Below are 27,309 nucleotides of genomic sequence, written 5' to 3' on the forward strand. Positions count from 1 at the left end.
ATCCTGGAATCACATACTCAAGGCTACGGATCACAAAAATGATCCACTGTCCTATTAAATTTCCAGAAAAAGAGGAGTTCAATGTACACACAAAGTAATTTTTCAATATTTTTTAAATTCTATGTTAATTTTTATGCACTAATTATTTTATCTCATTAGTTAGTCTTATAATACACATATTGTACACTCAAAGTATTTCGTAAATCATTTTTCAAGCTAGCTGTCACTCATCCATCGTCAACGGTATTATGGATATTTGTATTAAACTTAGTACTCCCCGTCCCAAAATAAATCAATTTTTCAGTTTTTATCTATAATATTTGACTTTTCATCTTATTTAAAAAATATGATTACTATTTTTATTTTTATTATATGATAAAATATGAATAGTACTTTATACGTGAGTAAATTTTTAAATTTTCTTAAAAAATTAAATAAGACAGATGATAAAACGCTGGATATGAAAACTAAGGAATTGTACAGAGGGAGTAGTCCAATGAAAAAACTTAGGATGTGTTTGGTTTCAGGGATGAGATGGGTTGGGACAGAGCCAACCCATCTCTGACCCTTTTTGGTTGGTGGATGGGTACAATGGGTTGGACCCAGAAAAGAAATATTCCTCCCAGATCCAGGTCTAACTCATCTCACCAAAACGATGGACGGATCCGTCCCAGGACAACCACGACGCACAAAGGATATCCATTTTATTTATTAAATTTATTTAAATATATTACTTATATAAATATACATTCAATTACTTTAGATTATTCGTATATTAATTCTAGTATTTAATATTTTATTTTGGATATGAGAGGTAACATTTATCGTATCTCATCACTTCAACCAAATAAAAAATAGGTCCAACACATCCCATCTCATCCCTTCCACCAAATAAAAAACATGGTACAACCTATCCATCCAATCAAACAGAAAAATAAAACCAACTCATCCTATAATCTAAGGATGGAGCCAACCCAACCCACCTTATCCACGGACTAAACATATCCTTATTTGTAAGGACATATCACATATGATGGATCAAATTAAAATATTCGAGTATAGGAGTGAACGTGTAATTAATGTACGCGAGAGATTGGGTGAGTTTTGAATTAACTCAATAAAACAAGGTTTTGAAAAGGATCCCAAATATAAAAAAATTCCAAGTAGCGGGCGGCTGCGGCTGCAACTGCCATCAGAACGGGAACGGAACACGGTCACCCGCCCTTTCAACGGGAGACCCCGGCAGCACGGCATCCCTTGCCCTTCCCTTCCCCTCCAGTCCCGTCCATTCCATTGACCGTCCACATCCACGCCGGCGTAGTTTTTCCTGCCGAGTCCGGCTCACACCGCTGCTCCCCCGTCGCCGTCGCCCAGCTCGGGTTGACTTGACTCCTCCCCCCCGTACTCTGTACATACACCTCCCCGTCCTCCCGACTGACCACTCCATTTCCGTCTTCTTCTTCCTCCTCCTTCCCCCTCTCTCTCCCTCCTCTGCGCTTTGGCTGGTTCTTTAATCTTTCCCCCCTGGCCTCGATCGATCGAGCACGGTGGCCTGGACCGGCAAAGAAGCAGTTTTTCGCTGCGGAGGTGGGGCGGTGAGTCATCTTCTCATCCCTTTCTTGTTTGTGTTTCCACTTGTCTTGCTGTGTTCTTTTGTGTTGGTTTCTTTTTTTTAGATAATATAATGAATTGAAATCCGGTTTATATGTACACAGTCAAATTATGTGTTAGTTTCTGCTACAGTTAGAACTGGAGCTCAGATGATGGAGGTGTGCTGCTTGATTGTTTTCTCTAATAGAGTGATAATCTGACTCGAGTTTTATTTCTTCTCTAACGGCTTGACGTTTTAGATGACTGGCTTTTAATATGGGATTTTCTTGTTTGGATAGGCAAAAAAAACATATTTCTTTTGGCCTAATCAACTACCTAGTGAACCATGGAAGAACTATTTCCGTAATACTCTGGATGTTGTAAGTATATAAAAAGGGTATCTTTTATGGACAAAAAAAAACAGAAAAGGTGATTGCGACCTAATTTTGTGGTAATCTCCACTATGAAGATTTTCCGAAGTTGCTGTGCAATAAATATAGGACGAATCACATTTGTGTTTGTTGTCCAACTAGAACAAGATGTCTTGTCGAATCATTGAAGGCTGAAAATAGTATGAAGTTTTTACTCTTTGAAATTTTTTGCTTTTGGTGCAAAAAGTGGCAAGTTGTGCTCCTAGCCTCCTACAAGGAGCCCTCATGGTATTTATCTAATCGATTCAACCTTAGACAATACATCTTCGGACTTTAACATATATACTGGAACTTATTTATTCCATTATCTATCTATATATATATATATATACTGGAACTTCTTTATTGTTCCTTTTTTTTTAGAATAATGAGAAATGGCTGGGTAACGGAAATCTCTGGGTAATGGAGAATCGGTTTTGTTACTGCTGCATTCTTTAACATCTTGAACCATGACGTTGCTTCATAGTTAATTTCTTTCTATTTCTACGCTTGCTTGCTAAATTGTTATGCTTAAAATTTTATTTGTACCTGCATCTTAAATGCTCAAGGTATTCTTGTAAGTCTTGAATCCATTTCGGTAATGCAGCTAGGCGCCAGCAGCCCAGCATTACCATGCATGGCCGATGTTAGTTAAATTCAGGGGCGTCTTTAGCCTATGTCTTTGTAATTTGTAAACTTTGCATGATATAATCTTCAATTATTATCTATCTTCACGTTTTTTGCATCTCCAAACTCCAAGGTAGAATGATGTTAGACTTACTCTTTTGTTTGAAAATGTGAATCAGGTATTGATTTTATAGAGAACATTGAATATACAGTTCATAGAATGATGGCTGCTGAATTAAATAAGCAGTTTTCAAACGTCACCCTGGGAGAAGAACAGGAGATATGTGACATTGGGCATGCACTCAAGGCACTGCGGAAGAAGATTCTTACTTTGGATTTTGAAAATTCCATGCGTGTTCATGATCCGCAGAATTCATTTGAGTACTTGGAAGTGCTGTACAAAATTCAGCAGCTGACCGAAAGCTTAGGGAGTTTACATCCCAGTGGAGAAGCCAAAGAGCAGCATAATGAACTCATGATATATGCTGCTGACCTATTTGATATGGCATTGGCGAGGCTTGAAGAGGAATTTGTTTATCTTCTTACGCACTATAAACAACCATTAGAACAAGGACTTCTTTCCTTCCGCTCCATGGAGGATGGCAGCATAGATGACTTTTCAAGCAGCTCATTCAGCGAGGAACAAAGTGAAGGCAAGACAACACAGCCTGATACAACTGGAGGATCAGAATATTTTGCAACTGATTTGATTCAACATGGTGCACTCTCTGCTATCAAGTCCATTGCCAACTTCATGTTTCTGAGTGAATATGATAAGGAGTGTTCACAGGCTTACATAAACACACGGCAAGCTGCAGTAGATGAGTACCTTGGGTCTCTTCATATTGACAAGCTCAGTATAGAAGAACTTCTGAGCACCAATTGGACCAAGTTGAGTTCATTGATAAAGAAGTGGAATCGTGCAATGAAGGTCTTTGTCCAAGTCTACCTTGCAAGTGAGAAGCGCCTTAGCAATCATGTCTTTGGTGAACTTTCAGAATCAACTGCAGACTTGTGTTTCTATGAGATTTCATTGAGCTCAGTCATGCAACTTCTGAACTTCTATGAGTCTGTAGCAATTGGGCCACCTAAACCTGAAAAGCTTTTCCGTCTGCTTGATATGTATGAGGTCTTAAATGATTTATTACCTGAAGTAGAATTCTTGTTTCAAGAAGGATGTGATGATATAATTTTAACTGAATATCATGAAGTCCTACTACAACTGGGAGAATCGGTAAGAAAAGCATTTACAGAATTCAAGTATGCTGTTCAGTCCTACACTTCATCCAATGCAATGGCCCGTGGTGAAGTGCATCCCCTTACAAAGTATGTTATGAACTATATAAAAGCTCTCACAGTTTACAGCAAAACTCTTGATTTACTTATAAAGGACACAGACCGAAGATGCCAGCAGTTCTCTGCTGACATGCAGTCTATGGCAAACTCATGTCCTCATTTTACAGTCACTGCATTGCATCTGCAGTCAATTACTGCAATTTTAGAAGAAAACCTTGAAGCTGGCTCTAGATTATATAGAGATGATCGATTACGGAACATCTTTATGATGAACAATATCTATTACATGGTCCAGAAAGTGAGAAACTCAGAGCTGAAAACTTTTCTTGGTGATGACTGGATCCGAGTACACATTCGGAAGTTTCAGCAGCAAGCGATGAGCTATGAGAGGGTGTCATGGAGTCAAGTTCTCTCTTACCTGAGTGATGATGGCTTATGTGCTGCTGGGGATGGTGCTTCTCGTAAAATCATTAAAGAGAAGTTCAAAAATTTCAACATGTCCTTTGAAGAGGCTTATCGAATTCAAACTGGATGGTCTGTCCCAGATGACCAACTTCGTGAAGACGTCAGGATTTCGATATCGCTAAAAATTATACAAGCCTATCGAACTTTCATGGGACGATACTATAGCCGCCTTGATGGCATTAAGCACCGAGAGCGATACATAAAGTATAAGCCTGAGGATTTGGAGAAACTTTTGCTCGATCTCTTTGAAGGAGCTCAAAAATCATTGTAGCTTGCAGAGTGTAGAACTTAAAATCACAATTGTTCTTGAAGACATGTGCAGTTGTAATATTTGGTTTGTACTAAGTAAAATGGTACAGTTGATAATTATATTGATATCTTTTTTTACTCGAACTTCCTCAGGTCATTTTCCATGCTACTTGAAGTGAAGTGCTTCAGAGCTTTCTGAATTACAGATGATGATTCATAGAATTTGTTTCCTACAACAGTTCTTTAAGAATCTTTCAGAAAGTGTTTGTAGTTTGTGAACATTGTACTATCAGAAAATGTGTTGCTGTTGATCCACTGCTCGGATTGTCCACACTTCTTTAAGGCTATTTTTCTCTCTTTTATTTTTCGCGATGGAGACATGCATAGCCGTACCAGTCCAGGATTGAACGTTTTTGAATCGTTCAACTGATAACGATGGCATTGCAACTCCTAAGTTGATTTATTTCGGCACGAATTTTTCTTTGTTCATTCCTCTTTCTGTTTTCTGCAGAATGCTTGCCAGGATTTCAACTGGAGAATTGAGCCCCTGAGAATTGAGCGGGCGAGTGAAGATCAAATCAATTCACGGTAACTTGGCTATTACCATAGAAATTTCAACAATAATTTCCTTTTGAAAAAAAAACAAATAGTCAAGCTCCTATCCAGCTATACTTTGTAGCCATGTTTTCTCCTAAAAAGGAATCCTTAAGTACTTCTATTCCTGGATCATGGCTTGCTTTGCGATTAATTAGACAAGAAAAAAGAGAATATTAAAAAGAATCAAGAACAAACCCATACACCTATCGCCACCAGATCTACCAAAAATTTGGGCTTCATGAATCTTATTTCTAGCCGGCCGGTCAGCCGGAGCGCTGCTCGTCGGCGTCCTTCTTGAGGTCGGACGGCGGCAGGAAGTAGTCCGACGTGAGGCCGTACAGGTTGAAGTCGGCCTCCTCAACCGTCCACGTCTCCTCCAGCTTCCGCTTGTGGTTGACGGAGCCCTCGCCGTAGCGGAAGAGCGTGACGGTGGTGTGGCCGCCGTGCGCGATGTTGATGCCGTCGATGTGGCGGTAGTCGGAGATGACGGACTCCATGCTGGTCTCCCAGAAGATGTTCTCGCTGCGGCGGGCGCCTTTGCCGGACTTCATGCGGAGGAGGTGCGAGTCCTCGAGCTGGATGAGCAGGCCCGTGCGCTGGCTGAAGTAGCCCCACACGGTGTGGTGGATGATGTCGAACGCGGCGGCGCTCCGGGCGCGCAGCGTCGCCGCGCTCGCCTCCAGCTTGAGGATGAAGCACTCCTCGCCGTTGATGATCTTCTCGCCGATGCACACCGCGTCGGAGAACAGGTTCGCGATCGACCGCGGGTCCAGCCCCTGCACGATGACAGCAAGCTCTTGGATTGTTCAGAGAGAGACCGAGGCGGCGCGGCGCGGCGCTGCTGCGACGTATGCGGCGGGCGTGTGACCTGTAGGGAGCGGCGGAGGGGGCGGGGCGGGCCGCGGGAGACGTGGGAGTTCTCGGCGGCCGACTGGCGCCAGGCGACCTTGCCGTCGCTGCCGGCGCTCATCTTGTGGCCGGCCATGATGAGCTCGAAGTACCAGACCTCGGGGCACTTCTGCCAGAGCACGAAGCCGCCGACCTCGGCGCGGCCCTGCGCGGCGGTGACGTTCTGGTCGCCGAGGTGGAACTCCGACGCGCACATCCGCACCTTCCCCACGGCGTACATGCTCTGCAACCCCTGCAGCGCCGCTTGCCCGCCCGTCGCCGCGATGTACTGCTGCATGATGTACTTGGCCGTCGACGCTTGCTTCACCCACACAAGGAGGAGGAGATCAACATGTCAAGAACCAACCAAACGGCGGTGCGTGGACGCGCCGCGCGCGCGCGCGCATGCGGCGCGGGGCATCGAGGACGGTGGTGCTGGCTTACGATGGAGGAGTCGCGGATGGATCGGCTGAAGGCGCGGTCGTGGGGGACGGGGCACGGGATGAGCGGCGAGCCGACGACGTTGAGGAAGAGCTGGAGCTCGGCGGTGGCGTTGGCGGGGCCACCGACGGTGGCGCGGTCGAACGCCTGGTTCTTTAGCCACGCGCGCATGTTGGCGCCGCCGGCGCCGCGGCGCTTGTCGGAGCCGGGCGCGTTGATGAGCATCTCATCGGGGATGGGCACCTCCAGCACGGTGTCCAGCGAGTCGTCGCGGTCCAGGTTCGGGCACAGCTTCCTCATGGCACGCACGCCCACCACCGCCACGCCGCGCCGCGCATCAATGCCGATCTCGCCTCGCAGGACGCCGCAGCAGCAGCCGGCCGGAGCTTTCGCTCAACGCACGCCGCGCAAGGTACACAACGGATCGAGAGAGAAACAAGGAGGGGGGGGGGGGGAAGGGAAAGAGCGAGAGGGAGAGGCCGCCGGGGACATGAAGAAGAAGGAAGAAGCAGACGGCCATGAATGCATTGGGAGCGAGGAATAAGTGGATCGCGGCGAGTACGGAGGTGGCTCGAGCTCTCGACACGCGGAGCTCGGACATGGCGAGCGACCAGGCAGCGACGCTGGGTTTCCCCACGATTTCATCGCGGGCGCGAAACACCAGCAGACACGACACGAGGGTGTACAAACTACAAACACGAGACGACTTGGATACATGGGCCGGGCCAACGAGAAATATCGTCCATGTACTAATTTGGATTGGTTAGGCCCAACAATGTCTGCGTGATACAATATGAGCAGGGCCGACGTGCAAGTGGGCTGGACCAAAGGTTCACACGAAAGTGGGCTGGACTAAAGTCACGCTTTTCGCCTCCGCCGATCCCGACTCCCGAGTTCCCGACGGAGCGCAACGCCACCGCAGTGCCGCACGGCCGCAAGCAGGGATGGCAATGGGTGAATAACTATCAGGTATTGCTAATTTAGACTCATACCTATAAGCAATAGGTAAATAACTAATTACTTACCCACAAGTAATATATTTAGTTCATATCCGTATCCTAATGGAGTAAATAACCGTCGGGTCGTGGGTCTCCGTTGCCATCTCTAGCCGCAAGGAGAGCGTCCTAGGGATGGTTACACGCTCTATTCATGGATCACAAGTAATTTACGATTAACTCTAGTTTAAAATCTAAGATGTATGAATCAGTCCATGGATAATTTAGAATTAACTTTAATTTGAATAAATAAAATTTATTTTATTTCACGTTAATACTTAATTTATATAATTGAATTAGAGTTATTCTTAAGGTACCTGCGGACCGACCCATCTACGACCATCCCTAAGCGCCACAACAGCGGCCACCTCAACTGTTCAGGTCACTTGCATTCAGTATTGTCTTTCTACTGCACTACTAAATAATCTAATCACCACAGTATTAATCACATGCACCGCAGCACCGCAGGTACACTTACAAAAAACCTAGATTAACTTGCTATGTCGAAATTAGTTGCTACTAGTGCTTCATGAATTCGCAAGTGAATCCGTCGAGTTGTTCTCCTCTTGACAAACAGGGTATATGCTCGTGGCCACATTTTGATGCTGTGGATTGCCATTTCGTTGCTTAAGCTACGCCTATCTAGTTTTTGGACCTCTGTCTGACTGATTTAGCTAGGGGTGGACAGAAACCTCATGGCTCGTTAGCTCGTTCGACTCGTGATAAACTCAGCTCGGCTCGGCTCGTTTTATTTTTCTAACGAGCCGAGCTAGCATTTTAGCTCGTTAGAGATAACGAGCCAGCTCGAGCTGGCTCGTGAGCTGCTCACGAGCCTAACGAGCAAGACCAAATATACGCGATTCGTCGGCATTCATTGATTCTACACCGAAAAGCATGTGTTCAATACTTTATAGGTTCACCATGTGATTTGTTGGTTCAAACTTTAATATTTAGATATAATTTCATATGATTTGCATGTTTGAACTGAAAATTTGCTTATATAATCTATTAAAAAATTGTTTAAATTAACTTTTCATGCATGGCTCGCGAGCCTAACGAGCCAGCTCGAGCTTTGTAACGAGCCAAGCCATCTCGTTATCTTAACGAGCCAGACCGAACCGAGCCGAGTCGAGCCGGCTCGTTATCCACCCCTAGATTTAGCTGAACTCTATATCCCGTTGGTCGAGCCTAGTTTTTTCACTGTAACTTCAAGGCTCATTGTCATATATTTATAATTTCATTATATCAAGTGAAAATGTGCTAACACTAGCACCTAACATCTTTTAGCTTATTAAAAAAACCAAACGACATATTTACAAACGAAAAATAATTTACAAATACAATTTTATATACGTGCTCAGACCAATCTAAAGTTAAGGCCAGAAAATAAATCATGATAAAAAAACTAAAAATTTAAAAGTTTATAAGCATAAGTAAAAGCCAAAAGATGAGAGATATAACATACATGATGAAAACAGGTCAGTTCACTAGTCTGGCAGTAAGCACTGGTACAGCACTACAGCATATGAAAACAACACAGGGACTGCAGTTCAGGTAAAGGAAAAAAGAACAGACCGTGACAAAGCACCAAAATCAGTAAGGAAGGACAGCCAAATATCTCCACGGTTAAAAGGTGCTACACTGGTAGTCGATCTGGTCCTCCATCTCACGTTACTTTCCGGTGTAATGTAAAGCAAAGACACCACTAGCGCGCCAAGAGAGAGGAAGAGAGCAGCAAGGAGGCAATGCTGCACAGGAGAGGGAGGCGGCCAGGGGACGGAGACGGTGCTTCGTTGCCGTCGGGATTCATGGCGCTCGTCGTCGGCCCAGACGCGCCGCCGATTGGCGTGGCGAAGGTCCCCCCCATGATGGGCGTGCCGCCCGTGGCAGCGGTTGCAGAGCCCGGAGAAGTGGTGGTCGTGGTCGTGGTCGTACCGGCGCCTGTGCTTGTACCCACCGTGCCGGTTCCGGTGCTTGTCCCTGCCGCACTGTACAAAAACACACCCAAAAAAAAAAAAACCACCTCAGTTCATGAATCATGAGCTGAAGGTTAACCAGTTTTTCTATACCAAGTTGAAGTTTAATCAGTTTCGCCACGTGAAGTTGAAGGGACGGTTGTTTGGTTTTGTTAAGTAAAACCAAACAAAAAATAATTTACAAACGAAAAATAATTTATAAATAAAATTTTTACATATGTTTATAGCAATTTAAAAACTAAGAACGAAAAATAAACAAAGATAAAAAATCTTAAAATTTATTTTAAATGTAAAGTTCGAAAAATTTAAATTTAGCTTACGAGCATAATAAGGAAGATTAATCACCTTGCGGTTGCAGGGTATTTGCAGGTTCCTGAGCCTGCGACATAAAGAACACAACAACGTTTAACCGACAAGAGTGACATCGAAGATACTATCAAAGGTACGGTGGAGGAGAGTTGAGCACAGTACTGGGGTCAGTGGAGGAGAGGGTGGCGGCGCCGCCGAAGTCGCAGGTGGCGCCCCTGGCCTGGCCGTTCCTCTGGAAGTAGCTGTTGGCGGCGTAGGAGCAGTGCGCCGCCACCGTGTTGGGGCTGTAGCACGCCCCGCTCGGCGCCACCGGGGCGCAGTCCGCGCCGTGCCCGCACGCGTAGTCCAGCGCCTTCTGCAGCGCCGCCTCCGCGACGTCCGGCCTGCACACGCACCACGCCCCCTCCGATCCTCTGGGCGGCACGCCGATCAGCAACACCACCACCACCAGCAGCACCACCAGCAGCCGCCGAATCGCCATTTGCTCCTCGCCTCGCCGCGGTGGTCTCTGCCGCTGCTCTCTAGGCGTTATTATTATTAAGCTCGTCGATGCTGCTGGTTTGGGTGGAACTGCGCTGCTACGAGCTTGTAGGAGTGGTTGGCTTTAGCTTCCGTCCCGGCTCCTTCTTTTTTAGGCCCTGTTTAAATCCTTTAAAATGGTAAAAGTTTTACTATTTTAAATAGTTTTTCGTAAAATGGATCTAAACAAAAAATGGATAACTTTGCATTTGGTATTTGATAGTCTAAAGTAGCAAATTTCGTCAAAAAATGCATAGAGATGTGGACCATCTCTCACTTTTAAAAAAAATTGACAACTTTTGCATGCCTCCAAACACCGAGTTACAAAAATATAATACCAAAACTTATAACCAAAACTTTTGTCATTTGCCTTTTGTTATTTTAAATGGATCTAAACAGGCCCTTATTGATTAGCAGGTCATCATATCACTCGCCGACGGGCAGCTGGCCCGATTCTTTCGCGCTTTCCGACCATTCCGCAGAGCTGCCCCGGCCGGGCGAACGAACGGCGGTGTTTGGGCCGGGTTTACGAGCCGGCGTCCTCCAAAGTAAAGGCAGGCATGCAAAGTCGTCACCTGCGCGTGCTTTGCTGGGCTCTGCTGTACTTGTGTTCGTCGTAGTGGACAGTGGACAGTGTGGTAGTGCTTACCAGATACTCGTGAGCTTTTCTCAATCTCTCTCTCTCTCTCTTTTTTCCCTGTTGGAAAAGCAAAGTTATGTGAATGTGTCCTGTTCATGCTGGGGCAAATTGAATTTCTACTTATGATGCCCGTCAATCATCAGCTGTTTATGCTTAGGTATTGATTGAGCCGTATCTTTCAGCTCAGGCTGCATTGATATATTCGAAGTTTACTAGTTTCCGTCAGATGCACAAAACCAAGGTCGGGAAATTGGAGGATTACTGCTTGATTTGTCACTTCTCACCATGTCACCAGGCCTGTTGATGTATATGAAAAATCCATTTGGCCTCATCCTAGATTCACTAGTTCTACTGCATACAAATTCGCACGATATTGCTAAAACTTTGGCTTGCTAAATTAAAGCCCGGTGATATCATGTAAAGACCATAACTCATACCAATTTTGACTTTACAACACTGTGAAACCAAGAGTGGCTTGTATTAATTGTAATCAAAATTGGCAAGTGTGGTTGAAGCGTGTGTGTTGACTAACGAGGATCAAGTCGCGAAATGTGTGCCCACAAAACAGTGGTTCGGATTGTTTGTATGCAGGTGTTTGGGGTCAACCTTGGTCAACGGCATATCGGGATCAAACTCAGAGAGAGTTATGGTCTGGCACGATCGAGGACGTTGGGTGACAAGGTGGGACACATGCGCGTACGTAATGGATGAACATCGTGCGAAACAATTGGATATTTGCGAAGAAAATCGACGAGGAGGAGGAACACACATACATGGCTGCATGCATACGTACGTGCAAAGAATGGATGGCTAGCTAGCTGGTTGGTGCAAGGCAGCATGGCTGGCTTGGATTGCTCGGCTTGGTCAACCTGCATGCGTGCATGTTTAGGTAAGCTAGCTTGCAGGTGGATGGCAAGCAACAACGCCATGGCGCATGCACTCGGGAGACGGGCCAGTGGTGGCTGACGGCTGGGCCCAGGCGATGCATGCACGCCATGAGAGGGAATCGCTGAGAGCAACCAGTGCTTCGGTCTCGGGTGCGATGCAGCAGCCGCTGATGGGCGGGCCCTGGTCGGAATATTCGGTGCACACGAGAAACCAGCCTGCGGCCGACGCGTGGCAAGACCTTCGTCCTCACGCGCGCACGGGAGGCAGCTGTAAGGTGGCATCCGGATCCCCTGTGGCAGAACAGAAAAAACCTACGTGGCTTATTCTGGAGCGCTGATTTTGGATCGAACGGCTGTGAGGACTTAGAGTAGCCGCCAAGTTTGAGGGGTAGTTTGGTCTTTTTCTAATGGAGGATTAGCCCTATATAAATATGGGAGGAATGGTTGCTTGAGGAAGCAACTTTGTGATGGAATGAAAAATATTTTCGAGAGTGGTTTGTTACTCTAGCTTGTGTTGGCTAGATGTGCCAATAACTCTCATAAATTGTTATTGTTAAGCTTGTAAACCAAGCTTTGTAAACTTCAAAAATAAAATTTTAAGTTTACTTGTGAAATAAAATTTTATTTACCACGTTTAAATTTTACGCTTTTCGCATTTAAATTCCTGTCGATATTTCCTGCTCTGTTTTATTTTTATATCTCCATTCCTGTCCTCCTATTTTTCACGGAGATATTTTTTTGGAGTTTTGCGATCGAATTGGAATTTTGTTCTTTTTGGGGATAGTTACACTTTAGCTATATTCACCCCCCTCTATAGCCTAATCTGATCTCACAATTGGTATGAGAGCTCGGTTATAGTTCATTGTAACTTAACCGTGGCAACGAACTGTACTTACGCTATGGAGAAGTACTCAACGAAGCCGTTCGTTTTCGATGGTGGCTCAGATTTTATGTTATGGAAGGCTCGAATGGAATCTTACCTTCAGAGGTTAGGGTTGAAGGAATGGCAGAGTGTTACCACTGCCTACCAAATACTCGAGGATACCTCAAATCTCACGGCAGATGCCATTGCAAAATAGGAGGCAAATTACCGAGCTTGAAATGCACTTCTTGCTGGGTTAGGGTCTGGGGAGTTCAGCAGATTAAACCACCTCAAGACTGCTAACGAAATCTGAAAAAATCTGTGCTCCTTCCATGAAGGAAGCAAGGAGATTAAATTGGTTCGTCAAAACCAATTCCAGAGGGAATACCAGCGATTTGAGATGAATCCTGGAGAATCTATTGATAAATATTTTAAGAGATTTGAGAAGATTATTTCAAACATGAGGTCTGTCGGTCTTGAGCTTGAAGAAAATGATAAGGCTCGACACCTCCTCAACAATCTTGATCTTGGACTTTGGGCTATGAAAGTTACATCCATCACAGAAAGTGCACCTTTGAGCTCACTCACCGTGGAAACGCTTTACTCTAAGCTAAAAACCCACGAGATAAAAATTTTCCATCACAAAGGTCAAAAACACTTGATGGAACGTGTAGTTGAGCGCTATTCTAGCACTTGTGCTAATGATATTGCTTTGATGTGTGGTGGCATTTCACTTGCCGCATTACACTATGTCTGACGAGCAGATAGAGAAGATCTCTGAAGATGATCTTGCTCTAATAGCTCGCAAATTCTCTAGGGCTTACAACAATGTGAGGCACAAAAAGAAAGGGAGGAGTGGCAATGCCCTCAACTATTTTGAGTGTGAAGAGCCAAACCACATACGCGCCAACTGCCCAAATTTGAAAAGTAAAAATGAAAAGACGTCCAAATGGCCTGAAGGCCAAAAGCGTGGAAGCCGGAAGGAGGGATTGCAAAAGGCGATCCACAAAGTACTTGCTGCACTCGAGGAGGTGGAGCTGAGCGACGACGACAACGATCATGAGAAGAAGAACAAGGATGATATCTTCGCCGGCATGTGTTGCTACGCCGACGACCACTACATCAACATGTACCTCATGGCACTTGAGGACAAGGATGACTCAACGGAGCATCCTAAGGTATGTCCCGATGATGCTCTCTCCCTTGATTCTCCCTTGATGATTCTGAAAATGACATGAATGAATTGTCTTGTGATGAGAATTATTCGAGTGATGACTTGGATGATGATGGCATTAGTAGAGAAAGAATGGCTAGGTTGATGACTACTCTCACTGAAAAATACAAGCTATGTGGTACTAAAATTGTGAAACTAAAATATGAAAAAGACGATATGTTAGTAGAAATCGCTAGGCTTCGCTCCATGATACCTGAGGATGATGAATGTTTTTCTTGCAAAACCTATCTTGTTGAAATTGCTCTTCTCAAGTCTAGAAATGATTCTGGTGCTTTAGGAGCTAGGATAACTGCTAGTGCTAAACATGCTTGCTCAAAATGCTATGAATTGAAACTAGATATAGGTTTGCTTGAAATTGAGCTAAAAGAAGTGAAAGAAAAACTTGATCATAATAAGTCTAGGAATTGTGAAATTTATCAAAATCTTGCTAGTGAGAATGATGAACTTAAAAAGAAATTTGGTTTGCTTAAGATTAGGAACAATTTGCTAGAGCTCATGACAACTAAAACTTCTGTTGAAACTTGTGCTAATTTAGAAGTTGAGCTAAAAGACATTAAGAGTGCTGTTGAGTCTCATGCTTCTTGTGCTTCTTGCATCTCTCTTAGACAAGATCTTGGTTCTGTTAAGAAAGAATGTGCTAAAAAGGAGGAGCAGCTAGCCATTCTAGAGTATGATCTTGTAGCTGCTAAGAAAGAGTGTGTCAAGAAAAATGAGTCCCTAGGTATCCTAGAGAGAGAGAAAATCTACTTGCAGCAATCTTTAGAAAAATTTGCCTAGGGAAAGAAAAAGCTCAATATGATCCTAGACCAATCCAAGGTGAGCAAGTTTAACCAAGGTATAAGTTATGATTTTGCTGAGTCTTTGAGGATAGGTGGACATGAGATTCTTGGCTTTCAGGATGGTGTTATAGAGTTAGCTAAAACACCTACTGTTTTCAAGTCAGCTGGTTTCTTAGATAGCTCTAGCTCTAGTAAACCGAAGCCTGTAGAAGCTGAGAAAGAACCCAAGCTTGTAGAAACTCATAAAGAACCTAAGACTGTAGAAGTTCAGAAAGAATCCAAGCCTGTAGAAACTCATAAAGAACCTGAGCCTGCAAAAGCTGAGAAAGAACCCAAGTCTGTAGAGAAAACCAAGTATGAATGCACCTTCTTTGGTAAGTCTGGTCACTTGGTTAGGTTCTGCTTTAGAAAAGCCAAGAAAGAGCGACAAGAGCGTCTTAGGACTTTGAGATCCATGCGTGGAGATCCTAGAGTTCCTAAGAGGTTTGAGTGCGCTTGTCACTGTCGTTCAAGTGGTGTATCTCGCTTTCCTCGCCGAGATGTGCACCCTCGACATGACTTGGCAGGGTTGGAGCAGAACAGGTGGGACCAGCATGTGCATCATACTATTGGTTATTCTAACTTTGGTTCTACACCTCGATTGAGATAGTACTGGATTCCTAAGTCTTTGCTCATTAACCCCAGTGCTAGATCAACGAGGGTTGTTGCTTCTCACTTCTGAGATGTTGTAGGGAGGTAGATGGACACTTGGCTTTGATCTTTTTTGTTGCAAGTTATGCCATGTGATCCTTTACCTCTTGATGGCACTTAGACTGCTTGTACGACTACGTGAGCCTTGTGGTAGTATCTAGGCTGGACTTTTGCATGTCAGCGTGTCTTTGCCAAGTCAGTTGATGCTTACTGCTTTTGCACTTACTTCCTTCAATTCCTTGCCTTGTGTTTCATCTGATCGGCATGTTTTAAGGGGGAGTGTGTGTTCTTTGATGATTTGACTTCTCAGTTGCCTTTCTGAGCTTCTTGTTAGCTTGATCTTCTTGGCTGAGTCTCTTGATTTCTTCTTGTTTCTGTTGTTGGATTGTCTTGATGCCCTATGAGCTATATGTAGTGACATGGGTTGACATTAAGAGATTCACTGAAACTGGTTTGGTTTATTTCATATGGCGTCAGTTCAGGGGGAGTTCTGTGCTTTGCTCTACATTTGTATATAGTGCATCATGTTTACAAATACCTGTTTGCATTCTATCATGTCTTCCTACATGTGAGCTTTGCATGTTATCTCTTTCACATCAATTTGTTGTGCATGGTTTACATATGTGCCAGTTTGATCCCTTGTCTAGCTTTGATGTGCTCGAGTAGCTTGTTTGAACTTGACGTGTTTAAACAAGTGCGTTGAAACTTGCCTAACTTGAATTTCACTTAAACATAAATCTTGTGCAAGTGCTTGTTCTAAGAGTTTGCTTAAATTGAAGCTTTTTACTCATGCTTATGTCATGCTTTACTCCTTTACAATAGTTGTCATGCTGTCGGAAAGCTTTGCTATGGTCCATGTGTTGAATCTTTCATGCTATCTATGTCATCTTTTGCTCTTGTCCGGACTACTGAGTGCGCTTACGTGCAAGTAGTTCCGAAGATAGCACAGAGACTGTCTGTAATGAGAACTCCAGCTGGATGTTCTGATTGACCAAATCAGAAGTACCTTCGCGATTGTGCTATTAAAAAAAGGTGTGATGAGGCATAAAAAAATGATTAATGGCAGGAAAAAAATGATGATGACATGTGCTCTTCTTGAAAAACATGGTTGATTCTTCATGGACTTTGACATAGCACGTCAAGCATGGGCATTTTGTGGAGTTGGAGTCTTCATTGCATTCTTATGAAGTCGATTGCTTCTTCTTAAGTCTCTTTTAGAATTTGCATTGCACACTAAGCTACTTATTTCAGTTGAAAGATTTTATTGTTGCTTGTGATACAATCTTGTTTCTATATGCCATGATTCATACCTCTTTTGTGCATACATAGCTAGATATTGACATTTTCTTGCTCTTACGTGGACCATGCACCTTGTTTGGATGTTTTTAGATAACTTCCAAAGCTCACACATTTACATTGTGCATTTTTCATCATTTTGCATATGCTCCTTTTGTCTTGATGGCATCATTGTCAAAGGGGGAGAGATTTATGCTTTCTTTGAAAATTAAAAAAATGTTTTATTCTTGTTGAGAGGGGGAGTCTGTGTTAGGCATTTGGAGAGTCATTTCTTATCTTGAGTCTATTTTCTATAACTTGGTTTTTGAGTTTTGATCTATTTGACCAAGTTTGACTTTTGGCAAAACTTTTGCTTTTAAATTTTTAAATCATTAAAATTCTTCTTTAGTGTTGCCAATGTTTCCATAAGGAGGAGATTGTGAAACCAAGAGTGGTTTGTATTAATTCTGATGGAAAATTGGCAAGTGTGGTTGAAGCGTGTGTGTTGGTTGACTAACGAGGGTCAGGTCGCGAAATCTGTGCCCGCAAAACGGTGGTTCGGATTGTTTGTGTGCAGGTGTTTGGGGTCAACCTTGGTCAACAACAGATCGGGATCAAACTCAGGGAGAGTTATGGTCTAGCACGGTCGAGGAGGTCGGGTGACAAGGTGGGACACAGGCATGTACGTAATGGACGAATATCGTGCGGAACAATCGGATATTCGCGAAGAAAATCTACGAGGAGGAGGAACACACATACATGACTGCATGCATACGTATGTGCAAAGAATGGATGGCTAGCTAGTTGGTTGGTGCAAGGCAGCATGGCTGGCTTGGATTGCTCGGCTTGGTCAACCTGCATGCGTGCATGTATCGGTGAGCTAGCTTGCGGGTGGATGGCAAGCAACAACGCCATGGCGCATGCACTCGGGAGACGGACCAGTGGTCGCTGACGGCTGGGCCCAGGCGATGCATGCACGCCATGCAGAGGGAATCGTGCTTCGGTCTCGAGTGCGATGCAGCAGCTGCTGACGGGCGGGCCCTGGTCGGAATATTCGGTGCACACGAGAAACCAGTCTGCGGCCGACGCGTGGCAAGACCTTCGTCCTCACGCATGCACGGGAGGCAGCTGTAAGGTGGATTTGCTGTGGCATCCGGATCCCCTGTGGCAGAACAGAAAAAGCCTTGGCTTATTCTAGAGCGCTGATTTTGGATCGAACGGCTGTGAGGACTTAGAGTAGCTGCTAAGTTTCAGGGGTAGTTTGGTCTTTTTCTAATGGAGGATTAACCCTATAAATAGGGGAGGAATGGTTGCTTTAGGAAGCTAACTTTGGGATGGAATGAAAAATGTTTTTGAGAGGAATGGTTGCTTGAGGAAGCTAACTTTGAGATGGAATGAAAAATGTTTTTAAGAGTGGTTTGTTACTCTAACTTGTGTTGGCTAAATATGACAATAACTCTTATAAATTGTTATTGTTAAGCTTGTGAACCAAGCTTTGTAAACTTCAAAAATGAAATTTGAAAGATTACTTGTGAAATAAAATTTTTTACCACATTTAAATTTTACGCTTTTCACATTTAAATTCATGTCGATATTTTCTGCTCTGTTTTATTTTTGATATTTCAATTCCCGTCCTATTTTTCACGGAGATATTTTTTCCGAAGTTTTGCGATCGAATTAAAATTTTGTTCTTTTTAGGAATAGTCAAACTTTAGCTATATTCACCCCCTCTATAACCTAATCCGATCTCACGACAGATCACCAAATCGACAACCGAAAGTTTACCAGGGATCACTGGAACAGGTGACCAAAACAGAATTTATTATAAGGTTCTCAATTGCGAAGGCCAGAGCACAGGAATGCTCATAGCAGTACAATACTAGGTTAGATCAACAGCATAACAACACAATGCTGAATCCTTGAACATTCAACAATCCAGGACACGTAGTAACACAAAATCTTAACGAGCAACCAACCGGGCACACCTCGGCTTATTTCTGTGGACCATGGACAAACCTGCATTAGACCGGCTACGTTTATGAGGGCGGCTTCATCAGTGCAGCCACCTTCTGGACAGACGGCCTTGCCATCAGGTCAGTCCACCAGGCCTTCACATGCGGGTATGCATCGAACAAAGATGCATAGGGTGTAGCGAACAAGCACAGGGTGGTAGACACATGGCTTAGGTCCGCGACACTGATGTAATCTCCAGCCAGGTACTTGCACTTTGTCAGGCGCGCCTCGTACACCTCCAACACCTTCTTCAGCTTCTCAATATTCTCCTCGACGACTTTCTGGTCGGTGCTTCCTCCGAGCATCGGAAGGATAAGGCACTGATAAAGCACGGGGTTCAGTGCAGAAGTGTATTGGTTGGACTCCACTTCAAGCCAAACATCCACCATTGCTGACTCCTTGAGGTCGCCTTCCTTCAACAGCTCCGGCTTGTTCTTGCGGCATACATACTTGCAAATTGCACGCGATTCTAACAAGAAGAAATCAGACAAAGTTATGGTAACAAACAATAACCAAGATTTTAAAGGTGTGCACAACAGTGGTCTCACTTAAATAAATTGATCCAAAATAACAAAACTGTCCATGCCATGGGAATTAAAATTGTACACAAACTATATGCAGGCTTGGAGCTCCTATACGGCAGTAATAGCTTCATCATATTGAAACCATGCACGGCATCAGACTACGGTGCATGACTAAAGAGCTTTTGAGAATTTTTAGTGGTCTTACTATATGTGTGATGCATGTAGATATATCTACAATGTTCTATTCTTACTTATAAAAACCTAAGGCACACCACATCACTTCCATAAAATTAATATTGTCATGTACATCTCTACACTTTGTTCCCTTCCCCATTCAAGTGCATGTCAAACATTTCAGCTAACCCCTTGAGAAGGTATTGTAGCAAATAACAGTAACCCAATAAAAACCTTACCCCTGATAATGCAATGGTTTACAGACTGTCAGACTCCTTTTATAAATAACGACTGTAACATTGAAACAGGTGCTTCCAGAAAAAAAAAAGTCGGGTGCCATTTAGGCCCATGTGGAAGTGCTAGCCTTGTATATTAGGAAAAGAGGCATAATGGTTTCCACAGTTAAAGAAAAAACACATCAGTTCCCTTTATTTATGAGAGAAAAAGATAGAACTCCAAGAAATAGCATCATACCAAAGAGGTATAAGTCACCATCTTGCAAAGCCGGCACCTGACCAAAGGGCTGCATAGAACATAACAAGACACATTGAGTTTAGCGAACAGATGCCATAGGTTATGCCCTAAGTGGTACAGATGTATCAATTTTCAAAGTCATGATGGTAAGATAATCCTATGGATAAAGACCTCCACTAGTCCGGAAAGGCGACACATTATAACAAGTGTAAAATTGCTACATCACAAACCAGCTGAAAGTGTGCACGAGTTAAATATATCACTATCGAACGTCAGCAGACTAATCTCTACTAGCTCCATCCCAAGCCCCAAAATATAAGAAGTTTTAGAGTCCGACACGAGTATTAAGAAAGTAAGTGGAATTAAATGGGAGGATGTTGTCATTGGTTAAGAGAAGGAAGTAGGAAGAGAAATTGAATGGTGGAGTGGAAAGTTGTGATTGGCTGAGAAGAGAATGTTGGTGGAGAAGTTATTATAATTTGGGACAAATTTTGAATGCTAAAGGTTGTTGTATTTTGGGACAGACGGAGTATGGAGTACTATATAAGAGAACCTAATGGCTGTGCCAGTGCTGAGTCTGTCAGCTCCTACCACCTCCTGAATTGATGGGATCATCTAAGTAGATATTTGTGCATGTGGCTTTTAACAATGTTATGTTATTAATGGATTGGTGTTTGATTGAATATTATATAAGATTTCTTGTAGGACTTATATAAATGTTTTCAACTTTATAATCTATGACATATTTGAAACCGTTACAGTTTACATGGGTATTTGGCTAGTTGTATAACAGATACGCACAAGAAGGTGTTCCCATGCATTCCTTTGTTCATCGGATGGAAGGCTCAAAGCTCTTTGAGAATATATCTGTTCTACTTAAAAGCTGTGTTACTTGTCCTCCCCTACTCTTGAGCCCAGCCCATGGGGATCATGCTCTTTATGCTAGATCCAAACCACAGCCCATTCCCAATGGCATGGGCACATTGCAAAGCATGAGCATATTACTAGTATAGAAGAAATAGGGTACATGCATTGAGAGTTGGAAAACTCTGGTTAAACAAGTACCAGACAATAGTTACTAGGAAACACTTAGCAGCCACAGGTGGCCATCTAGTACCTCCGCCACAGGTGGCCATCTAGTACCTCCTCTCTAAACCTGATTGACACCTAATTATTATCATACCTCCCTCATTCCCAAGCAAATTATGGCGGCATATCATAGGAGCAACTAGTTAACACATTAACCAGGCAGTCAATTGATTCTCATCAGCAATTCTCTCAAAACAGTTTCCGAAAAATACCTGCAAATTTATGTTCTTCAGATCGAGTGGACATATGCGACCGGTTTCCCCACATTTGATCCGGTTCACCCACCCAAATCAAGTTAAGCTATGCACATTTATCATCTCTTAACTTCCCATTTGGCCTCGTCCTGTCGGACGAAGAATCAGACATCTTCTAACCTCCCACGAGCAAGTAAGTCAACATCAGCAGTTCGATGTAAGATGGACGGATCAGATCTTCCACTACAGGACTATACGACATCATCAAAATGGTAGGGTCGCAGCATGAACATGATTGATGGCATATCACAATTATTTGATACAGTATGTCGCACTGTGGCAGCGTCGGTGGTGGTTGAAGGAAGTGGGGATGTGCCTTTTTGAGGAGAAAGGGTGGTTTGATGCTAAAGTAGTCCTAAAAACTCATAAATCCGTTTATTTTGGGACGGGGAGGTCGTAAAGTCAAGCAACTAGCATTTAAGGATATTTTTGTGCCGAAATCGTTTTCCTAATCTGTAAGAAACTATATTAATCCGTAAATCTTACGCCTCTATTACGTATTGTTAATTTCACCTTATACTTGGAACATAATACTCTTCTAACAGGTCTCATTTGCTTCTTATACCTTAACGCCTGATGATTGTAGAAATCCAAATAATATTAAGCGGGCGCAGCGAGACTGAAACTGGCAATTTGGCATGCAATCAACCCGTGCAGTTGCAGCATAAATAGTTAAATACCCAAAATCACTATAGAGATCCTAAAACGGCTACCGCCCGATTCCAAAAAGGGAACAGCTAACCTAGCGCTGGTTAAAACAGTAAATAGGGGAGGATTGGGGGAACAGCGAGCGAGCGAGCGGGCGAGAGAGCCGAGAGGGTTTGTGCACGTACGTTCCGGGCGAGGTGCTCGGGGGTCTTGTGCTCGCCGGTGCCGAAGTTGAGGGGCACGACCTCGTACTCGGCGCCGGCCTCCTCCAGCACCGCCACGCACCTCGTCACGTTCCACGACAGCGTCGCGCCGTACAGCTTCATCGGAGCCATCTCCCCTCGCCCTCTCTACAACCCTCCTCCTCTTCCCTCCTCGCTACCACGCGGCGGCCTGGACTGGAGTGGTGGTGGAGATCGGAGAAGGCGACGCCTGGGGCGGAGCGACTGGGGGAGCCCCCGTTTAATAGGGCGGGGCGGCGACCGATCGGTGGGGAGCCCCGAAGTCTCGCGGGTGTGCGGACGGAGTGCGGTGGTGGTTGGTGGGTCAGTGGGTGGGGCCGCGCCGTCCAGAGCCCGCGCGGGTCTAGATGCTTCCGGGATTTTTTTTTTCTTTTTTTTCGTCTCTGTTTTGCTGTAACCATAATCATCAGCGGGTACGTCATTTTCCACAAGGTGATTAAATTAGTGTAGGTACGATACGAGTACCACTATATCTAGACTATTGGAGTATTCTTTCCTCCTCTGTCGCGAGGTGATTAATTAGTTTCTTGACGAGTATGATAGTACTACGCGTGCAATTCTTTCTCCTCCGGCATTGACGGATCGCGCAGCGAGAGAGTAGGACGGGTAACGGACTGAGATCCCTGTTATTATAGTATTGTAATGATCACCGACGTGTGGGTCCTATTATCCGTGGGAGTCACATAGCCGTGACTATAATATCACTGTCATAATGTTAGAGAATTCAGATCCGACAGTAACAGTAACACAAAGACCAGGTTTGGATCACGTGCAGCATTACCAATACAATACCAAACACGACATTCAATGTTCCAAAACACGTATCTTTTACCCGATAGATAAAAATATTATCTTATTATTATGACAACCATTAAATTGAATAAATGACACAATTAATCACTGAAATGTTAAAAAACTACCGTAGAAAGTTAGGACAATAAACTTTTATATAGAAACTTCCTCCAAAAATATATCATTTAGTAGTTCATAAATCTTGCGACAAAAGTCAAAAAAAAAATCTAAGAAAAATCTAGCAATGGAATACGGTCCTAGTAGCATAAAGCTTAACATGATGTTTTTGGTTGTCGACGGTTGTTGTCATCAGGTTGGTGCAAAGGATGAGTGAGTCTTCTTCTCTTTTCTCCTCTTCCTCCTCAACCCCACAATGTGAGGATAGCTGAGAGCTCATTGATGTACTTCTGCGTGAAGTCGGTGTTTGATGGGGCGTTTGGGAACTTATATACATCTAATGGCGATCGGTCATGCTTGGCGCTGCCCACCTTGGTGCTAGCATCTTTTCATGGCTCGTGGGATAGGAAGCAGATTCTCTAACGTAAAGTCGGAGGGGTGTGATCAATGACATGTAAGCTCTACCATCCATTAGGTCAACATGTCAGTCTATCTGACTTTACGGTAGAGTATCTCACTTCTGTGGGATGAGCTGCTAGCTTAAGATGTGGGTTGTTTTGTTTTATTTTTACTAGTTACAACCATCTAGGATTATAGTTTTATAATATTTTCTCTCTATATCAAATATATAACTTCATGATGTCTTGGATGAGCCATTTAGAAAAAAAAGGTATTTCTCAACACTAGGAGTAAGGTTAGCATCTTGTTATCGAGTCCATAACTCTTATTCTTGTTAGTAACTTATTGAAAGCTTAAATTGGAATATTATAACTTAATTGCATTACGACAAATATGGCATTTTATAGAGAAATAATATGATAAATATGTAAATGACGTTTTTTTTCTTGAAAGATTGTCCTCAATTGATTTTAATGATGAATTAAAAATGTTTTTTAATAGAAAAGATGGGCACATCGAGCTGGTCGGGAGAGAGCTCCTTGCCGCCGCCACCATTAGAGAGGGAGCTCTACGCCATCGATCGGCTAATTAAAGCTTCCCCTGCCTCCATTGAGGTCATTCCCAGTTGTTGTTGCATGCACCTTTGGTCCGATCGGCATCACTTTAGGGAGGGAAAGATGGGAGTTCATCAACTTATGCCGCCCTGATCTGCACAGCTGGGGAGCTCATCGGTCTGTGCCTCCCCACTGTGTTGCTGGGGAGCTTGCTGACCCACGCCTCATGGTACTGGCTACTGTTGTTGGAGATGGGAAAAGCGATAGGAAGGGTGGAGTCGTGGAGGTGGTGGAGAGAAGATGCGACATCAGGGGGAGTGTAAAAATACAATTTAGCTAGCATGTGGGGCGAGAGGGTTCAAATTGTAAATTTCTTTCAAAAAATAAATATTAAATAATTATAAAGTCTAAAATGAATAAAATGAGGACGGACGTAGAAAATTATTTGAGGCCTATTGAAAACACCATGCACTACGAGAAAAATGTCCCAAGTGTAGTTTTATCATATATTTTTTTCTGCAACCACTCCAATAATTAACTCGTATTATACGTGCCCTTAGCCATGTTATCATGGTCAAGGCCAGGACCAGGAGGCTTACAGGAGATGCATAATGCAACGATTAGATAGACCTAAAATCATCGATGCATTGCTTGCCGTTCCACTACTGTACTTGGATCAGCGTCAACTATAGTTCTGTTTTTTTCCTTCTGTATGTAGTATTATTTTAACAGTTTTGTTATTTGGCAGTCGATTGATTTTTTGGTTGTTCGTCAGTCGATTTGTTGACCATCCGATCAAACAGCAAGATTCGTGGGCTGCTGCTAGATTTTTTTTTTCAACTGCTGGCCCATGCCTACAAGCACGTTTAATCCTGGAGGTGGATCACGTAATGGGAAAACATGAGTAAACCAGAAATGTGTTTGTTTCTTCTTTTAGAAAAATACTTTACTAAAACTGTCTTGCATACTCTATTCAATCTCTTTTTTCCCCTAATTTTGTGATGCTGCTGCATCACATTCTTTTGTTTTATCCCTCAAAATTTGATCTAAGATTTGTTTGCTTCCTCAAAATTTGATCTTAGTTTTGCTATTTACTGGCTCTCATTCTTCGCCATCGGTCACCTATACTTGTTCAATATCTATACGAAACTTGCACCTAATTTAACGTAAGTTGTAAGATATGAAAATAAGCAACTTTAGTATAACCAATATGCAACTTTAATAAAAACTAAGTGCAATAATAGGTTTGAGAAGCATTTTGTTTAAGCTTGCACAATTCATATACTAAACTTGCACGTAGCTTACCCTAAAATTGCATAATATGGAAAAGTGCAACTTTTACTATAGATTAAGTGTAACTTTAGTATATATGAAGTGCAACTTATTGTATAAACATGACCCACACATTAATGCCAATGTATAAAAAATACAAAAGAATTCTATAGAACACATACAACCTAGCCGAAAATATATCCAAATTTTGAGAAAAAAATCCAGTACCTAACAGCAAACCAGCTTAGTAACAAATCCAAATATGTTAATGTAGTCATTAGTCCATATTGAAATTTAGTATCCTCGTCTCTATTGGAAAGCCCAAAACCAGAGCCCAAAAAATTTAATATCCATCAGTTAGGCTAGGGATCAACTCACATGGGGTGAATGACGTCAGATGCATATCTTTATGGTCTAGAATGAATCGACTGATACATTCCAAAAAATCAGTCACCTGCTTAATAGGCAGACCCTTATTTTAATTGCTTGGCATGAATCCTTTTTTTCTATAAAGTTAAGACCCAAAGCTCAGTTGACGTCACCTGTAGACCTCAGCTATTGGATCTAATCTAAACGCTCAGTAACCACTAAGTATAGTTAATGCTAATTATCCCTTCTCTCACGAAGCCACATCAGCTCAATTGTTTTTAGTCTTTGGATGACTCATCAAGAGTGTAAATTGCATCTATTCCCCCAAAATATACACCATACAATCCAATCATTTATAATCACAGTTCTCCCGCGGCAACGCGCAGGGTATCCATCTATTGTATTAGTTTGTGACTGTATTTGTTCCCTTGTGATTGTTTTTATTTTGCTTTGCCTTAATTCTTTTGTGGTTTTTCTCTTCAACAATCTTGGAATTTCGGTTACGACTATCTCTGGGTCCTTCGCATAGACAAAGAAATTTATCCTCCTAATCCGATTAAACAAACATCGCTCTTGTTTGACGAATGACAAGTTAGCTACCAGAACTATGAAAAAGAAAATGCATGTCCGTGCGACTTTTAGGTGAAACATCAGATGGGAAATGTTGAATATAGCAAGAAATCAAAATGTCCGGTCGATCTGCTTGGACAATTCAGTTAAGATTTACGTGTGTCAGCAGTGACCTATAAGATGCACGAGCTGTCATCGCTGATGTACTTGGCAACCTGCCCTTTAGCACCTAATCTAACAATCAAGTTAATCTTCTGAAAAATGGTTTTCTGTAATACTCCGTACACCATAATTAGTTGAAGTCCAACAGCGCTGCTAAAGATATATACATAGATAATGGAGAGGGAATAATCGAGTTGTCCTCCGTGCTAGCGACACACTGATCGACATGTTCTCTTCCATGATAGCACAACAATGATGGCTGCGCGTGAGCTTTCCAATCAGCATCTCGCGAGGGGGAAAATAGAATATGCCTGGTGGCTAGAAAAGGCAATACAGAAGGAACAACCATGCTTGCAGCGTGAGGCATAAGTTGGTTGGCTCTAGACCGAGGAGCAACAATCACACGCCCTCATCGTTTCGTTTTTCCTTATTAATAAGTTAAAATTTAAATTTTAACTTTTATTTTAAAGTTGATTTCGAAGTTTTTTCATCAAAGTTTCTTTTTCAACATTTACTTTTAGATCGCTAAAAACGCATGTATAAAGCTTTTATTTATAAATTATTTTACATTTACAAACATGACGTACAATGGGGGCCTTATTTTCCATGTTAGCTATACTTGTAAAAAGCTCCGGTGATGATTGTTTGGCTTTTTGAAGCAAAAAAAAATGAAACAACACATTTGTAAATAAAAAATAATTTGTGAATAAAAATTTTATATACTTTTGTATAGTGATAGCAAATGCTAAAAATAAACTATAATAAAATAATCTTAAAATTAACTCTAAATTTAAGATTAAAATTTTAAATTTTGGTTTAAGCTTGAGGGTGAAAATGAGGCTGTCTACCTAGGTAACAAATACCTATTTAAGAATGTTCACTTGCAAGTTGATCACAACAAACCTAACTTAAAGAAAACAGAGAGCT

At 42.9% G+C, this 27,309-nt stretch overlaps 4 protein-coding genes across 4 annotated transcripts; 1 reads left to right on the forward strand and 3 right to left on the reverse strand.

Moving 5' to 3' along the window:
• Positions 1 to 1,132: 1,132 nt before the first annotated feature.
• On the forward strand, positions 1,133 to 4,778 carry LOC102706236 (exocyst complex component EXO70E2-like). The gene is made up of 2 exons (XM_006644690.3): positions 1,133 to 1,595; positions 2,807 to 4,778. The coding sequence occupies exon 2, from the start codon at positions 2,848 to 2,850 to the stop codon at positions 4,657 to 4,659; it is 1,812 nt and encodes a 603-aa protein (XP_006644753.1). The 5' UTR covers positions 1,133 to 1,595; positions 2,807 to 2,847; the 3' UTR covers positions 4,660 to 4,778.
• Positions 4,779 to 5,245: 467 nt separating this feature from the next.
• On the reverse strand, positions 5,246 to 7,006 carry LOC102706513. Its single transcript, XM_015839152.2, has 3 exons — positions 6,567 to 7,006; positions 6,103 to 6,444; positions 5,246 to 6,010 (listed from the first exon to the last, which is right to left on the reverse strand). Exons 1-3 carry the CDS (start codon positions 6,861 to 6,863, stop codon positions 5,498 to 5,500), a joined length of 1,152 nt encoding a protein of 383 aa, XP_015694638.2. The 5' UTR covers positions 6,864 to 7,006; the 3' UTR covers positions 5,246 to 5,497.
• Positions 7,007 to 9,005: 1,999 nt separating this feature from the next.
• Positions 9,006 to 10,407, reverse strand: LOC102722547 (PLASMODESMATA CALLOSE-BINDING PROTEIN 3-like). Its single transcript, XM_006646290.3, has 3 exons — positions 10,006 to 10,407; positions 9,880 to 9,913; positions 9,006 to 9,546 (listed from the first exon to the last, which is right to left on the reverse strand). Exons 1-3 carry the CDS (start codon positions 10,322 to 10,324, stop codon positions 9,264 to 9,266), a joined length of 636 nt encoding a protein of 211 aa, XP_006646353.2. The 5' UTR covers positions 10,325 to 10,407; the 3' UTR covers positions 9,006 to 9,263.
• Positions 10,408 to 18,530: 8,123 nt separating this feature from the next.
• LOC102706795 (probable glutathione S-transferase GSTF2) lies at positions 18,531 to 22,353 on the reverse strand. Its single transcript, XM_006644691.2, has 3 exons — positions 22,091 to 22,353; positions 19,915 to 19,963; positions 18,531 to 19,211 (listed from the first exon to the last, which is right to left on the reverse strand). The coding sequence occupies exons 1-3, from the start codon at positions 22,238 to 22,240 to the stop codon at positions 18,766 to 18,768; spliced, it is 645 nt and encodes a 214-aa protein (XP_006644754.1). The 5' UTR covers positions 22,241 to 22,353; the 3' UTR covers positions 18,531 to 18,765.
• Between the last annotated feature and the right edge of the window lie 4,956 nt (positions 22,354 to 27,309).

The sequence above is a fragment of the Oryza brachyantha genome, chromosome 1 (genome assembly GCF_000231095.2).
Source record: "Oryza brachyantha chromosome 1, ObraRS2, whole genome shotgun sequence".
NCBI lineage: Eukaryota > Viridiplantae > Streptophyta > Magnoliopsida > Poales > Poaceae > Oryza > Oryza brachyantha.